The sequence below is a fragment of the Drosophila miranda genome, chromosome 4 (assembly GCF_003369915.1).
Source record: "Drosophila miranda strain MSH22 chromosome 4, D.miranda_PacBio2.1, whole genome shotgun sequence".
In the NCBI taxonomy this organism is placed as follows: domain Eukaryota; kingdom Metazoa; phylum Arthropoda; class Insecta; order Diptera; family Drosophilidae; genus Drosophila; species Drosophila miranda.
In genome coordinates, this window is record NC_046677.1 from 6,010,132 (window position 1) to 6,028,177 (window position 18,046).

Here is an 18,046-nt window from a genome sequence, read left to right on the forward strand (position 1 = left end):
TCTTGAGGGGTTGGGGTGGAAGGAAATTGCTGTGGGAATATGGCCAGATATCGTGTGAATATTTTTAAACAAAACAAGTGCACCTCTTCCCACGATGGCCCCTTCGCTTCCCCCTTCTTACGGTCCCACTTTAATTACAGTTTGGTCTGGAAATGCTGAATGCCAAGTCAAGAAACTTGTGTGCGTCTGTGTATATATAACACTACGAGTATTGTTTCCGTTTTTTGGCCAACGTTAAGGAGCAGAATTTTCTCACAGCCCAAAAGGCAATGTCTAACACGACTGTGCCGCTGTGAGAACTTTTACTGCCTTTTGTTGAATATTTATGCATCTGGTGTGGCTGTTGTTGTTGCCTTTTACAGATTTACAAATTAAGATTCGCAGTTTTGAATTAATTATCGCTTACTTCCGCTTGGGATAGACGGTTAGAGAGGCAGTAAAACTAATCTCCCAACTTGGGAGACAAAATTTCTTATCGGAGAGGCTCATGCACAGGCAGAGGCAGAGTCAGCCAAGCAGGTCAACCCCTAAGAGCGCTGCACTTCTTCGATGGGAAAACGAAAGACTCAAACAACAAACTCGCTCGTTGCGTGATGTGGATGATGATGGAAAAACCACCACCAAAATGTCTCAAGTTTTGTAATTGGAACTGCAACTTCTTAAGGTCGCGCGTCGTCTTATAAGAAGCTGAATATGAAATTAGTTTGGAATTTTTAATGAACATTTCCATGGTGCCTCCCCTTCTCCGAGTACAACTATCTGTCTGGTTGGACAGTTGGGTGCCTTGATTGCGGTCGGTCGGTATCCCAGCGAGAAAGGGGGAAGAAAACAATTTCTAAAAGTTCTCAGGACTGCTCTGCTGCTTAAAAAAAAAACGTAGTTAATTATCTTGAAGAAATCTAAGTCTACCCCGTCTCGAGTGGCCCCCGCCAGCCGTTGACTGCTGCCGTTTTTCACACGCTGTGGAAAAATGGAAATTCTCCGCAAAATACAATGCGTGGGAAATCGGTTGCGTGGGAGCCCAGCCAAGAAAATTCAGGGGAAGCTATACATCCAAGTACATGCAAGTCCTACTATATAGACCTACAAATATACGAGTACTTGTATATATACTGCTAATTGCTGGGTTGCCCGTTTTTGGTTTTTATATGGGAAATACGATTCCTAGGTCAAGACGGCTTGGACCGATCGATTGGAATTGACATTGAGAAAAAGGGAAGGCGGCATGGATTAGTCTGCGGTGGCTCTCTATATTGTGTAATTTAACCGTGCGACTTTTTACATATTTTCTTTTGATTAATATTGATTTTGGTTTAAATTGCGCTTTAGATGTTGCAATATTTAATTGTTGAATCAATATTATAGATAGCCTGATAGTACAATTGAGATTGTAACAATTTACATTGATTAAAGTCCTTTCTATAGCTAATAGGTTCAAAAATTATCCAAAGTCAAACCGTTATATCTTTTTAACCAACTTGCCGATTTATATGAAATACATTTTTTTGTTTAGATTGATTCATTGTTAATATAACAAGAAATTTTGTGGTTTCCAGGACACGTTTTTAAAGGCTATTTATTAATTTTCTCAAAAACATTACAAACGAGGGGGAACGTTGTGAGTTTCAGATTCGACAATCTGGTAGATGTGGTCATTTTCTATGATTGTGCTTTTATACTCAATACGATAATAGATTTGGGGCTTACAAAATTTTTAAAAATATTGATACTTTTTTATGGTTTAATTTGTTTAATTTTGTATTTGTTTACTGTTTTTTTTTCAGAGGTGTGTGTCAGAGTGTTTTTTCGGTATATTGCGGCATATTTTTTCAAAATTTTGACTTTGAAAACTCGGAAAAACTCGAATTAAATTTATTCCTTAGAGGTTTGTATATTTTTGGTATAGGTACGTAAAATACGCGTCTTAAGGCATCGTTTGTAAAAATCTATGGATAAACGATTAAAATGAAGCCGTTTGACAAAACCTGAAAATGGAGCGGAAATGTGCTCGTGCATAGTGTTATTTATTATAATATAATAATGCCCTTGGCAGATTTGATCTATCTGATTTACATCAGATATTTTACTTTAAAGTTAGCTCTCTCCTTTTTATAAACATTTTTCGCTAGACGAAAGACAGCTCCTGAAATACTGGGAAGATATTTTATCTATCTATCTATTCAGTGAATTTCCACTAAGTATACCATCGTTTAACGAAGTCAAAAACCTAATATTTCTAACTAAACAATTTGTAAAGATTGTTCTATAGAAATTTTCCCATAAAAATCTAATAATTTCCAAAATTTTTCCCTGCAGAACATAGCCGAAAGCTAAACATTACTTATTCAAAATTGAGTTCCAAAATGTACATCAATGTGTTCGATAATCCATGCCGCTGGAAGAACCTACGGATGTTGGCTCCACTGTCCGTCAAGACACAGAACGCATCCTGAGATCTGAAAATACTACGTGGGGGGAACAGCAGTCTTTATCGGATTGTATTTTTCTTGTATAGGTATACTAGTAAAAAATTGTAGTATTTTTTATAAAAAATAAAATCGGTCGTATTTCGAGTAGCGGATTTTAACAGCAAAATGCGGCATTCAGAGATTTGGTCCAACGGCTGCACCTTAAACGTTTATGCATAGATTTTTAGAAACGATACCTTAAAAGACGCGAAATTAACATACCTATACCAGGAAAATACAAACCCCCAAGTAATAAATTTATTTCGAGTTTTGCCGAGTTTTCAAAATCTAGAAATATACCGCAATTCTCAATTTTTAATTGGAAGTCTTAATATTTTCCAGAGGGTAAGCTGAAGCTTCACAGTGTTTGGGTCCGATTTATATCTGTATTTTTCGGCTTTACAGAATGGCAAAGTTCAATACAACTAGATGTCAGATACTTAAGTTATGTGAAAAAACGTTGGACCACCTCTAAAAAAAAACTGAGAAAAAATAAAAGATTAAAATTTAAACTATACAAAACGAGGGGGAACGTTTCTCAGCCATGTCTTAATCTTCGAACAAATCTTTGCACATCATCGATTTTGTCGATTTCGAATCCTAGAACTAGAGTTCCTAGTTCAGTCCTAGAGTGCTAGTCCTAGAGTTCATGGGTCTGCCAATCCATCACCTTTAATTACATGATATCAAGATCTAAGATAGTACTCATGGTTTTCACAACTGTTATCCAAAGCTTCTTTAAACATCATTTCATTGTTGACTCCTTAAACTGTTTTAAGATATAAAATCACCAATTCAAGGATGTATTTATTAGACAATTTATACAGGAACTACGCACCCATTTTGCTGTTAGCACATGCTCTAGACATGAGGCTCCCCACACAACACACCCAACCAATTTTGAAGACATTTTGTTCCAGTATTTGTCGATCTATTAATTTAATTATGATCTTAGCTGTTCGATCAAACTGCCAATCGATGAAATACCCAAGAGTTTAAATTATCATTTTCATGGCAAATCAAATCATAGATAAAGTACAAGGTTTCATAATTTTTAAATGGTTTATCTTAGAGCTGTCAAAAGAAAGAAGTTGATATAGAAACTCCAAAAACTGTAGCCCCTGTTCCATTATTAGTCCTCGCCACTGTCGTATTACTACAGCATTCTCAGATACCTGAGAGCTTTCGCTATATTCTTATTGCAACGTCCATCGAAAAATAAAAATAAACTCTTATAAATTGTATATAATTTATTAAATAATTGAACATTTCTATGTATTTGATACAAAACGTCATCAGTACAGATATGCAGTTAAGATATACAAAAGAGATAGATGCAAAATGCGCAGATACAAATGCTATAATCTACAGATATGTAAGACCTTTCCTTCATACAAAATATATTATATGTATATTCGTATTTCAATAATTTAAGTAAACTGTGGAATGTGCCATAAAAAATACCTAAAGCAGTTTGTTTTGCCAAATTTATACAAGAAACAAAAACGCGCAAAAACGAAACAAACAAAGAGTCTATAAAACAAAACAAAATAATGAGAAAAATTGGTTTTGGTATAATCGATAGCAAAGCGTGGAATGAATTCTGAGTGGGGAGTGGGGGTGGTGGGGGGGGGCGGAGTGAATGCATGGTGGGGGGATTTACTTAGATCTAGAGAGTACTAAGGCGTATGTGTATATGTAAGTTATTGCAAGTTATCATTTATAATTATTATAAATATTTGCTGTCTGTGTTTAACTAGTTGGCTCGTATTGTTCGATTCTTGTTCATATTGGTCAGCATCAGCGAAATGTACGAGGTCAACAGGTCGTCCATCTTGTAACCGAGCGATGTTTCGCAGAGCAGCTTGGAGCCCCGCACCAGATTGCCAATGGTCATGTGGAAGTACGTGTTGCCGGACGACCAGTTCGAGATGCGTGTAAAGGGATGCGTGACCAAGATATCCTAGAAAACAAATCATTTAAAAATTAATATAAATTCTAGCAACATTTTTGTGGGTTGCAAAGAGATTTACTCACCTTGGTCACGGGATGTATGAGACTCACGCCGTGCTTGTTGATAGCTATAAGCAACATTTCCGGATAATTCGGTTCGGTGGTTTGTTTCACCTCAAAGAAGGCAGATCCAAACGTTGGCCATCTATTCAGCAAAAGAAATAACGATTATAAATTAAGATTCTCATTGGAATTCCTGGTGTAAGTCGCACCTGTAGACAATCTTCAAGAAGGCCACTTTGGCATCCTCTGAGGTCATGCCACCATCCTGGTTATACGAGGCCACAATCGAACGCTTCCATTCATTGGTGCTCTGCATTTTCATAATATCCGATGGAATCAGTTCCCTCAGCATTTGTCTATCACAAAAATCAACTATTAATGGATGAATTGTTGGGATATATGAATGGTATCTTACGGTATGGCCTGCAGTTCTGTTTTATTTTCACCAAATCGCACGCGGAAGACCAAGGCCGCCAGCTTGGCCGCCTCCTCCCTGGAGCACTTGTGGTAGCCACGCAAAAGTTTCGGCAGCTCCTGATGATAGTGGAATATAAGATCCGCATTGCGATCCTTGCCTGGCACTGTGTTCGTCCACAGTTTCTTCATGAAGAACACCTGGTAGGTGAACTGTGGATTGGCACCGTCGCGTATGGGTCGCGCCTTCTTTATCCAGTCGGTCAGATGGCGCACAAAGTCAAAGAAGAAATCACCCTCTGGCACAGAGATCACCTTGTCGGCAATCTTCACAAACAGAGAGAAGCCCTCGCTGGTGCGCAGCGACAGGCGCTGCGAGATGTTGTTGCAGAAATCCTTGGCCCTCGTGGAGCTGTCCACCTCGAAGGCCTCGTCCGTGTCGTCGGGGAAGTAGACCTTGTGAAAGATTTGCGTTGTCTTGTGCTGTATGGCCTCCACTTCCACCTGATGTGGCGGATATTTGCGTTGTCCATGGCGTATGGTCTTTTGCAGACGATGCATCGAGTCCTGCGAGATGGGATGACGCCGTGTGCGCAGGAATAGCGACAGTTCCTTCAGCAGTCCCTGCGAGCAGGCAAATAGTCCCGTGGCCAACCACATCAGTTCCCATCCCCGCTCCTCGGACATGCGATTGCGATTGTCCGTGAGCTGCTTCATCAGCTGGCAATAGATCTCGTCTCGCAGAATTTCATGCTTTAGCGGTCCATCGAATATATGATCCGTGATCTCGTTGCCCATTCGGGGTCGCTTCGAGGGCAGATCCCCCATATACTTCAGTATGGCGGCAAAGGCAAAGCAGGCCTCCTCGGCCAGCTCCTCTTTGCTTTGCAGCTTGCGCAGCAGCGGCAACTTGATGGGATCCCTCGAATAGCGCCACAACTCCTCGCTTCGTTTCGAGCTGAGCGTCAGCGTCTTGGACATGGTGCGCTTGGGCGGCAGCCGGAAATGATCCAGTGCGTATTCCATCAGCGTATGCGGTCGATCTCGGGGCTCAATGGTCCCGCCATTCGAGGCCATGCTCAGGCGACGTCCATGATGCGCCGCATCCTCAATGTTGAACAGCGCGAGTATATCCTGTGGCGGTTTGCTGAGAGTTGGCAGCACATAGACCGTTTCGGCGGGGAAATCGCCACGCTCCTGGGAGCGATCGCAGCGTCCTATGCACCAGCCATTGTTCAGCACAGATTCGCCGCATGATTCATCCTCCAAAATGATCAAATCGCCTTTGAAAAACGAAAGGAAACTCGTGCCATCCGAGGGGGCGCGATAATCCTGCAAGGCTATGACGTATTTGGAACTGAAATAGGACAAAGGAGGTTCTAAAATGTCTCAGAGATCGTATATCCTGCCCTCTACTTACCGCTTCTTTAGGCCATCCAGGAAATACACAACCAAATCCCTGATATCCTCTGCATTTGGACTCTGGAATGTAAACTCTTCGCCCCGAACTGTCGACAAACTAAATGTCTGCGTGAACACTTTTGTGGTCTTCTGGCTGGACACTGCTGTGATCTCAGGGAAGCTCAGCTCCAGCAGCACCTGCTCCTGATCATCCACCACATAGACGCCCGTCCAGTTAACGGCAATGATGACATCGTTCTTCGGTAGATTCGGTCCCGAATTGCGATAGGCCTCATAGAAGCGGGAGAAGAGCAGAGGCCACTTGTATTTCGCATAACTGACAATATCCTCCTTGATCTTGAGCGCAGCAATCTTGTCCTTCACATAGTAGGACTTCTTGTAGGCCTGCAGCACAAGAGCAGCCCATCTTTCGATCGCCTTGTCGACGCCACTCAAACAGAAATCGGGTATAAAGTTGGGCAGCAGCGTGAACAGCCGCTCCATGGACATGTCCGTTCCATATTCGATAAAGTATTGCTGGGCCGCAATCATGGCCAGATCCTCCTCCTTGTCGCAGCGATACTCCCCGAATTTGACGCCACGCACCACCTGCTGGTAGATCAGATTGGTGGCTACCTGATCGTGGGTGGGCTCATGCCAGGGGGCAAAGATCTCCTTGCGGAAGAACAATCGCCAGGGCGCGTTCCTCTCCTGGGCGCCCTGCTCCTTGGCATATTGCTCGCACTGGGAAATGGCATCCATCACGTGATCCCCGCCACTGCCCAGAGAACTGACCTTATCGAAGAGGGCAATGTACAGGGAGAATCCGAACTGGTCCTTGAGCGTTATCTTGTCCGACAGCTGATTGCACAGCTCCCTGGCCGTGGTGGCCGAGTCTGCCAGCAGTGTCTTTGTGTTTCCATCCATAAACGTGATTGGCAGCATGATGGGCTTCTTCGATTTCGTGGCCTGCAGCTCCAGCCACGAGGGCGGCTGATTGCGCGTGCCGTTGTTGAACGTGCGCTTCAGTCGCTCCTCGCAGTAGGGCGCATAGCCGGGCGGACCCTCGCGTATAAAGGCCCTCAGATAATTGACAAACTTCTCCGATGGCGCAAAGCAGCCCACGCACAGGGACAGCAGTATCCAGCCACGGGCATGCGAGGATTTCAAGGGATTATTGGTCAACTGCTTACATATCTGACAGTAAATTTCGTCGCGCAACTCGGCGCGCAGTATGCCATGGCCGATAATAAAGTGCAGCTTCTCCAGGTTGGAGGTGGGGCGCGACTGCAGCCAGGACTGATAGCTATCCGCTGTGTACTCGTCGTCTTGCAGTCGCCGACGCACATCTTCGCCCAGTTTGTTCTTACGCTTGAGCGTCAACGAGACGAGTTTGTGGCGTATAGAGCGCGGCTTCTGCTTGAGAAAGGCATCCGGATCCAGGCCCATGAGTTGAGCTTCCTGGAATTCCTGCAAAATTACAGACAGATGTTAGAAACATTCCCTCAAAAGAGATTTTTCAAGAAACACCCACCTTACTCCTGATAAAATTACGTCCCAATGTGGCCGTCACCTTGGACATCACCGATGTGGTGTCCATGCGATCCATTGTATGATACTTGGGCTCTGGCATGTCCCCCGTGAATCGCAGTATAGTGATCCACAGCGCCTGGGCGGCCAGCTGGTCACCCTGCGTGTGCAGCGGCAGAAGTGGATGCTTTAGGGCCTTCTTAGCATACTGATGGTTCACATTCCCCTGGAAATAGGTGGCCGCGAATTTCTGAAACTTAAACTCGGACAGATCCTCCTCATCCTCGGACACGTGCAGTTGTGCAATGATGTCCTCCTGGTTGGCTGCCTGCCCTTGAGGCAAATCCATGAACACAGACGTCTCCCTGCCGCCATGGGGCGTCGGGGCATCGCTGCTGGAGTCGGGCAGAAAGTCAAACATTGCCTCGACCAACTTGCCATCGTCCACGGGCTCTTCCTGCTTGCGTGCCGCATCATTGATGATGTTCATTTTCACCTCTACGCGGCGACGATCCTCCAGCTGTGTGGCTATCTCCCGTCGCTCCAGTTCGTGCAGACGATCGCGGTAATGCTGCTCGGCAATTTCCCGGGCATGCTTATTACCGCGATGCATCAGCTCCTGTTCCTCCATTTTCCGCAGATGCAGGACCTCCGCGAATTGTTTGTGCTCGAGGCGCAGCTTGCGATAGCGTCGGACGGCTATCATGCGCCTCACATGCGACTGGATCTTAATGACGGCCCACATCTTGTGGCCGTACTCGCGCCGAACCAAGTAGCCCCTGGCATGGGCCTGCAATCCCACAATGTGGCCCCTGAGATGGCGGAAGCGATGCGACAGCACACGCGAACGTATCAAAGCCTGCAAACGCATGTAGCCAACGCGCATGTTCCTGTAGCGCTTCCGCTGGGCATAGCCTTTCCAGAAACGTTGCACACTGATGGCAGCAGCCCTCAAACGCAGGAATCGCCTGCGGTACACCCATCCACGTATGCTTCGCTGGAGTATGAGGATCTTGCGCGTCAGCACACGATCGCGCTCTTGCTCCAGGAACAAGTCGTGGGCATCCTTCAGGAAGACCTTTGTGTGTCCCAACTGATAGTCGGATTTGCCCAGAACCATGGCACAAATGCGCGACGTGGCCACCTGGCAGTCGGTGCGATGAGCGGGCGGCACTCCGGGTATCAGAAAGCGATATCTCTCCACAAACTCACGGAACCCGTGACGTATCGGGTAGCCAGCGCGACGTATCCGTATGGTTTCCATCATGCCCGAGTAGCGCAACTGGCGACAGCACAATCCCCGATCAAACATCATGGGTTTCTTCAGTTCGTTGGGCTTGATGCAGCGTATAAAGAAGGGCTGACAGCTGCTCAGGGTCTTCATCAGGGCATCCAGGGATTTCCGAAACTGCGTGGACAACGTGGGCGTTCGCTTCCGCGTCTCGGCTCCCATCTCAATGTCTTGGGCAAAGATCTGCCTGAGGAATTTATTGCCACTCTGGCTAACCAAATGCAACAGATCCGGACTGAAGGTGTCCCTGTTTTTGTCCAGAAAACCCCTCGTATCGTAAAACACCACGCCAGCAAAGTGATTCAGGCCAAAGCTGGTGTTGATGTCCGACTTGGGCTTCAGATAATTCTTGTGCGATCCATGGGTCTTGTGCAGTTTGGCCAACATCGTGGTGTCCGTGCCCTTGGGGAAGCGTGCCTCCTCATCGATCAGCGCCATAATATTCAGCTGCTTGATGGCTATCAGATCGAGGGCGTCCTGATTGTCCACAAACTCAATGTGCTGCCAGTTGATGGCCTCGTGGTTGTACTCTTCCTGCTCCAGCTTGAATATGTGCTGCACAAAGAACTGCTGCAGATTCTCGTTGGCATAATTGATGCAGAACTGCTCAAAGCTGTTCTGATCAAAGTTCTCAAACCCGAAAATGTCCAGCACTCCGATGGCATTGCGCGAAGTTGCACGCGGCTTGAAAATGGCCGTATTTATCTTCCTCACAATGTGCACGAAAAGTCGTCCGTATATGCCCTTCACGAAGGCATCTCGCACATCCACTGATTGATCCCGGGAGAGGGTCGACACCACCGTCTCGCCGTGGGCAAAGAGCGTGCGTCGGGTCAGAGCATCAATCAATGGTTGTATGGGCAGGCCCAACAGTCTAGCCACACGCTCCACATTTATATGCTCGGGTATCTCCGTGGCATCCAGATTGTCCACCACCGTGGCTTTGTACTTGATGTTGCCGCAGTGCAGCAGGGCAGCCAGTAGTTTGATTATTTCCCAAATCTCTTGATCCGAAAAGAGTAAAACCTTCATCGCGGATCGTATATCCGAGAACTCAGCGGCATCATCGCGTCCTTCGCAGGTTATGCTATTCCCACCTGTTAGATATCTGTTGGGGGAGCGAAAATATAGTAGTTTTGAGCCAAAAAGGGCACCCATTTCGACTCACTTATAATCCGCAGCTGCACCCAAATCGAGGCGACTCTTTTCCTCGGACGAAAGACCAGCCAAGATACAATAAAACACATGATAATTACGTTCGCTGTGATTCTGGGAGACAATTCGTGACTTCTCCAATAGATATTGCTCGATTTTGGCCCCCTCGATCACACCATTCGCGCTAAAGTGTATATCTATATATTTGCCAAATCTGTTAATGAACAGAAACAAAAAAAACAATTAGCAAAGAATGAGAAAATTCCTCTTAAATAATATATTTACCTGGAAGAATTGTCGTTTCGTATGGTTTTGGCATTGCCAAAGGCCTCTAGTATGGGATTTGCCTCTAGGATTTGCTGTTCGATCCACGAATGCTTGCCGCTGATTGCCGCCAGATATTGTAGGATCAGTTTTGTGCTCTCCGTCTTGCCCGCCCCCGATTCGCCCGAGATCACAATGCACTGATCCTGGAGGTAGCGTTTCATATGCGCATACGCATTGTCGCCAATGGCAAATATATGCGGCGGGAGTTCACCTATTTTACGCTCCTTATACAGCTTTATCTGGTCGCCCGTGTAGATGGGAAGGATCTGGTAGGGATTGACGGCAACCAATATGGAACCGGTGTAGGTCTGAAAAGGAAAAAGGTCGGATAAAAGAGGGGTATATTAATATCCAAAGATCTCCAAAAAAGCCTTGATTTTTTCTAGAAAATGTTAGGTATATCTTGATTCTTTTATAATCTTTTCATGCTTTAAGGTTTCTTTTCATTTGGAATACCCCTTAAATTCTTTCGAATGTGACAACATATCAAATAGGGAAGCAAAAAACCCGATAAATACCTAATGTGAAATGGGGCGTGATAAGAATTTTGATATCTATAATACCTTCACAGTAATGATGTAATATATTCCAAGTGGGGTCATATGAGACTTTCAATGAATCTACTGCGGGTTTACTAAAGAACTTAACGTGGATTCAAGGGATTTTAGCATTTCTATAGTTATTTCGATATAGGTTTTACCGATTTATCCACAAATCTATGTATATTATTGGGTATTTTTGTACTCACATATATTAGATTCTCCTTGTAGCGTATGAGTAGATTCCGCAAGATACCGGCTTCGTGAAGATCGCCCAGCGATATCATATCTTCCACGCCCTGGACCGAGGACGCGTGCATGGCCTTGATGCGACGCTCGGGGGCCAGCCAGACCTCGTCGCCATCATCGTCACGCACTTGGATGCGTCGACCCTCCGCGGAGATGACACGTGCTCCAATGGCCACATCGAATTCTCGCCCCGAGGCGGGCTCTATCCAGATGTAGTCACCCTGTGTGTGGAATCGATGGTCACAAGTTTTACAATTTTGTACAATTTGACATTCAGCTTTACGACGAGGCTGCCTGCCACATTTGGTTGCCACGGACCCAGTCCCAGAGCCATAAAAAACAAAAGCTTGACGTTTTTTGTTGTAAGAATCGGTGGAGTGGAACGCAGCAAAAAGCAACAACAGAAAGAGTGATACCAGGGACAGACCTGAACGATGGTTAGTACAGTGGTGGGCGGATATGGACACGACAGGTGGAGAAGGGGCTCACTTCAAGGGTTCTGTTCTTTTCAGGGAGAAGTGTTACCATTACAAAATGAAGTGTACCCCCACCCGAAACCCGTTCCCGGTCTCAATATTTCTGCCCACCAGTGTGTAGAGCGGACTGGGTGGGAGCATCGCAATGGGAGTATGGCTTACATACCACACACGCACGCACACACACACACACACACATGTGCAAGAAACTTCCGCTTTTTGCTGCTGCTTCTTCTGTGTGTTTCTCCTACTCTTTTTTGTCTACAAAAGCACAAGGTGCATTGAATGTAAGGTGAGGCTTTGCACTCTCTCTCCCTCTTTCGCTCTGGATCTCTGGACAAGGCCTCACCTTAAATTTATACACATTAAAGTTTTTTTATGGCAAAAGGAAGAGCAACATAGATGCATGATTATAGATAAGTCGCGATCTGTGCTCTCTCTTTGAAGCTTATGCTCTCCCTCTCTCGGTGTCTCTCTCTTTCTTGATACTTACACGTGTTACAATCACCATATTCGTCGTCCTTCATTTACTGTTCCCGGGGTTTTGGCATCCAAATGCGAAGGTCCGTCCGCTCTTCTCCGTCGTCGTCGTCGTCTGCTTCTGCCTCGTTTCTTTGCCTTCCTCTTCTTCTTTTTGTAGTGGTGTTGTTCTGTTCCATAAAAGAGAACAAGTGGAAGAGAGTTAGCCATAAGCAAACAGCAAAAGCAACAAGTTAGCGCCTGCCTGCGGCAATGGAAACCGGCTTTGGAAAATACAAGACGAAGAATTAAGGTGAAGTTTACGGTAAATTGAAAGAATTCACAACTTGTCGCTGTCTTCGTTTGTGGTCCGTCGTCGTCGACGTCCTCTTGTTGTTGCTTTCTATATCTATCTCTCCGCCTATATCTCTCTCATTTCTAGTCAATGTCTTTCTTTCTTTTCATTTGGCATAACATAACCCATTCATACACTCACTAACAGACACTTTAATTTACAGTCAAACTTACAGTCAAACACTTATGTGTCGCAAGGCCAGAGTTTGGTAAAAATTAATCTTTTAGAAAGAAAATAAATATATCCTAGTATATAACACCGCCATGGGCTCGAAACTATTTCCTTTTCTACTTAAAATCGTAATAGCCTCCCGAAAACTTATTAGTCATTCATTCTTAACCCCTCGAAAACTTTCGTCAATTCTTTTCTTCTAACGAAACCCCAACAATCACACACACTCACTCTCAGATTCATATTAACAAATACCACCAAAAAAAAAAACTCCAACCAAAAATTAGTCACCGATTCCTAAACCATTCGTTACTTTCGATACTTCTTTCTTCATTCCGAAATCAAATCAAACAATCCAATACGTGACCAAAAAGATCTTCATAAATAATGAATCCCATAGACATGCAAAAAAGGCCAACCAGCTATTTTCACTTTTCAGCGACAATCTTCCGTGACAGTAACCAAAAATTAAATCCGAGAGAACCCGAACCGAAAGCCATGAAGGTCTCTGAATGGATTGCGTTTGTTATGCAAATGATTTTAGGGTTTCATTGAAAAAATGTACTTTCATTGCTTTATACGGAGGAGCTCGGGGCAACCATACTATATACGATTAGCAATAGAAAACTGCAAGTCTATAACGATAAATTTCTAGAAAATTTCAGAAAAGAAAGGTGTTGACATTGATGGATTCTTCAAAGGGGGGCAAATCCAAGTGATGTACGAGATGATTCTATTCAGAAATTTGAATTGGAAAATATTTCCATTGTTCTGGTTTTATTTTCTCATCCTAAAGTGGAAGTTTCAAGAAAATCTGAAGGGAAAAATGGACTTGGACATTGATAGATGTGGAAATTTTAAGGGGCATGTGAAGTTTTATAAGAAATTATCTTCCCTTTGATATGAGATGATTTTATTCTATTATAGCAGACAAATATGTATTTGAATTGTTTTTTAGATGAACATAATATCTCCATAGGTTAATTCTGTGAGGTTTTTTACATTGGAATAATCCTTTAAATCTGTACAATCGTTTAGCAATTATCGTATGATAATTCTTTGAATCTTAGCCGTCATAAAATTTTACTTTATAAACAAATCTTATCGCAAAGAATTGACCTACAAAGATAACACAACTAACAAACGTTTCTTTAAAGGTACAGCTACTGGATCATGTGAGACTCCACTTGTCATCATCTTTTTAATCGAAATGGTCAAGCCATATATCTTTTTTATGCAAAAACTTGAAACAGTTAAGAACCAAACTGGCCATAACTCAACACTGGATAGCTCCCCTCCTACAGATCATAGATATCCCATACAGAAGACCCCTTTGAAGAGGCAGCAGCACCCCATGGAGGCTCAATTTCACGTTGGCGTCATATCCCAGTCGGTTGCCATTTGAAACCGCCTTCCAATTGGACACCCCATCCATCATTTAACACATGGACTAACAGCAGCGGCAGAGGTGGCAGCAGCAGCAGCAACAGCAACAGCAGCTACAGCGGACACTGCCGCACCACCAGGTATAGTTACTCATTTGGAGGCGTCTCTATATAGTGGGGATACACTCCTATCTCGAAGGTAATTGCAACATGCCAGACAATAAACAGCAACAAAAACAACGGCAACCAAATTTAGTGGCACACACAGTGAGGCGGCGGCACGTATACCAGTCTGGTTACGCTCTGGCGGTCAAAATACAAGTATACCCCATAATGCAGCAGCATTACCAGCAGCAGCACATAGGGAACTGATCTACAAGCCACACCACCACACATCAACAGACACACATATATACAGTAGAACATCTAGAGACGGGCGCAAAACGTGAGCCGGAAACTTTATGGAATTCTACGGAACAGTTTTTGCATCGTATATTATTAAAAATCAATTGAATTTGGGAATTTGGGAGTATCCACTGTACCCGAATATCAGTTGTTTGGAGTTCAAGCACTCGTACAAATAAACATTTAAAAATACGAGTATTGCCTAATACCTATTCCATTTCGCTCTTATCGGAGAAACCCGCTTAAGTGCCTGCCAGATAAGCAAAGAACATTAAACCAGGTGTAAGGGCGGGGGTTTTTGGGCGGTAAGTGCCCTATCAGCGTAGACATATGTATGTATCTCTGAAACTGAATCAGCCGCAGAGAGGCGCCTAAGAATTTCCGTAATGAATGCAGATTCCAAGAGATTCTGCATCAATCCATCACTGACTCAACTTTGGCACGTACTGCCATGCAAAAGGCAGGTGGAAAAGAGGGGAAAGAGGAGGTGAAAGGGAGAAAGGGAAAAGAGCAGCACGTGAGCGACTCTTAAGAGAGTGCGTTCGTTGTGTGAAACGTGTGCGTGTGAGAGTGAGCCAAAAGTTCATCGAGAGTCATTAGTGAAAGTTCGTATGGGGGGGGGGGGGGGGGGCTGTGGCTGTGACTCTACTCTGCCACGTACAATTACGGTATATGCATCACACATGTACATATGTATATATGCATGTGTATTGTATGTATAACCTTTATACCGTTCATTATTATTATACATTAGCTTTTGTTCAATTTGACTTTGACATTTACCACAATTTTTGTTGTTGGCTGTACAAAGATCGCGTTGAGAGCAAGGGTGGGGTTTGGTAGGAATATGGGTTGTAAAATTATGTAAAGAATTACGGAATTGGATCTGCTATAATGGCATGGACTTGGAGAATACACGAAAGAGACGCAGAATTAGCTTTAGTTTATGGAACTCTTCTTAAAGACAACGTTTATAGTAAACCGAATTTTTATATATTTTGAGGGGAGAAAATAGCTTTATTATTATTGGTTTTTAGTTGATTTTTTTGTATAACTTTTATGTTTTTATGCTGTTTTTATTATTATAAAACTTGTATTATTTTGTAGAATTACCACCGTTTGATTTGAGTCTTCTGTAAACACTTTTTAAACTTTATAATTTATTACCAAAATTAGGCGTAATTGTGTCTACGATACAAATTATCAATTAATATTTTTTTCTTACACTTTTCGTACATATGTATGTAATAACCATTTCTAATTCCCTTCTCCCCATACTTTTACTCAAATTTGCATTATACACCGAAATTTCTTTCACATTTTTTAGAGTCTTACATTTAAAATTCTTTAAAACCACACAAAAATCCACAAAAAACTGGCCAAAGTATTATTATCATCATTTTTTTGTATGCGTTTTTTTTTATTATGTATTTAGAGAAGACCTTAAAAAAAAGTTTCACCAAACAAACAGAAAGTCGCGAAAGCTTAAGACACCAATGAGGATGGGGGGGGGCAGCAACATTAGGGTTACCTTACCCCGAAATGGAAACGCAAAAAAGGTTTGTGGCTAAGAGAGAAACAACAAGAAAAACAGCTAATGAAAAGCGTTTAAGGGAAAAGGGTTTTTGGATCGTCCCTTGCCCCCCTACAAAATGTCCCGTTGCGCAACAACAACACCAACAAACCGGCCAAACAAGTGTGCGTGTGTGTTTGTGTGATATTCGAATAAGAACAGCCAGGTTCAAGCTCAAGGAGAGACAGAGAGAGGGAGAGAGCGCGCAACTTCTATGAAACTAAAACCAGACAGCAACAGGCGGGTGAGAGTGAGAGGAAAGGGGGGCACCCAACCAATCTGTGTGTATGTTTTGCTGCACTGTGAGCCGCTCTTTACGCATGCCTCTCTCGCTTGCTCTCCCTTCTTCGGCAGGTGTCTGCCCAAGTATGAGTGTGTATGAGAGAGTGTGCTCTGTCGGTGTGTGTGCATGTTAGTACCGTTCTAGCCAACGAAACCTGAAGCGTAGCTATAATTTTTTGGTCAGAGAAGAGGCTTAAGGCAATAAAAAGCAAAAAATGCATGCAGCCACGTCGCGTCGGAGAAGATACTAAAATCAATGGTAATTAAAATGATGATGCTCCATTCGTTTAGCTTGACCCTTGTCATTTTCTCTTGATGGGTTTTCTAGCCAACACTCACTCACATACACATACACATAGACGACTTAGGTCTGTCTTGCAGGGTTAATGCACTCTTTTTTTTCTTTCCGTAAACACTCTCTGCTGCCTGTTTCGCCTAGAATTTTGCACTCTTTTTCTTTAGAACAGAACATCTAAATGTATTGTTGCATTAATTAGCACTTTGGCCACTCGGGTTAAGCCAGTTTTGAAGCGGGATACGATATTCTTTTCAAAAACAGGTTACATAAATAGGTCACGCACCAACAATCGCAGAAAAAGTGCAGCGCGCCGATTGTTCTTCTATTATCCACTGCCTCAGAGCAACAGGTTAATTATGTTCCCTTGGTTATTAAACATTTTCAGTCTTTTGTTTATTAATCATTTCTCTTTACTCTGCTTACACCAAGAAGAACCGCCGGACAGAAAACACGACCGATCGCGAACCGAATTCGTTAAATTTTAACAGGTACGTACGGCTCTCGTTGTTGTCCACAAATTAGCAGCCCGAACAGTCAGAACAGCTGGGATTATTAGGCCACTAAAGCCCCCCTTATTTAAACCGGTGAACAACTTGAGTTAAACCACGATAAACAATACTAATAACCATTTTTCTTGTAGACTCATCATGTCCTTTGTTTTTACTTAAAAGAAAAACCACGATATCTTTCACCTGAACTGAGCTACAATTCTTCAAGCTTCATCATATTCGTGGAGTGTATTTTAGCCGACATGGGTTAATCGTTTTTTGTCCATGTTTGCAAACTATATTCCTCGATTTTGATATTTCGTGGAATATTACTATCTAGATATAACCCTCAGCCCTGCCCTCATAATTTTATTCGGTTAAAGAATCCATTTTCTACTTGACTGGTATATTTTAAATACTGGCTTTTATTGGATTTAGTCTAAAAAAGGTTTTTAGCGAAAAAGGTCAAACCAAAAATACAAAAGAGAGTAATCGTTCCTATTGCTCAATTTTGATATTCCGTTGAATAATGCTGCCTAACTAAAACCATCAACCCTGCCCACATAGTTTTATCCTATTGATGAATAAATTTTCTACAAGATTAACTACTTTTAAGTACTCCCATTTATTGTATTTTGACTAAAAAAGTTAATAAAAACGTATTTTTGTACATGGTAACTACACAGTAGCTACATATTTGTTATATATTAACTACATATTTAGGTAAAAACGTAAGTGTGATGTAATGCAACGGAAGTGTCTAC

General features: G+C 43.2%; 1 protein-coding gene across 3 annotated transcripts; it reads right to left on the reverse strand.

Annotated features, from left to right (window-relative positions):
* Positions 1 to 3,726: 3,726 nt before the first annotated feature.
* LOC108162793 (myosin-VIIa) lies at positions 3,727 to 17,304 on the reverse strand. 3 transcript variants are annotated; one of them, XM_017297695.2, is made up of 11 exons: positions 17,218 to 17,304; positions 12,360 to 12,516; positions 11,351 to 11,611; positions 10,561 to 10,910; positions 10,289 to 10,489; positions 7,834 to 10,228; positions 6,319 to 7,769; positions 4,900 to 6,255; positions 4,694 to 4,840; positions 4,506 to 4,626; positions 3,727 to 4,431 (listed from the first exon to the last, which is right to left on the reverse strand). In XM_017297695.2, exons 2-11 carry the CDS (start codon positions 12,375 to 12,377, stop codon positions 4,225 to 4,227), a joined length of 6,507 nt encoding a protein of 2,168 aa, XP_017153184.1. In that variant the 5' UTR covers positions 12,378 to 12,516; positions 17,218 to 17,304; the 3' UTR covers positions 3,727 to 4,224. The 3 variants fall into 3 exon arrangements, with proteins under 3 accessions (XP_017153184.1, XP_017153182.1, XP_033248707.1); XM_017297693.2 differs by having other exon boundaries at positions 17,078 to 17,277; XM_033392816.1 differs by lacking the exon at positions 17,218 to 17,304 and adding an exon at positions 16,840 to 17,031.
* Between the last annotated feature and the right edge of the window lie 742 nt (positions 17,305 to 18,046).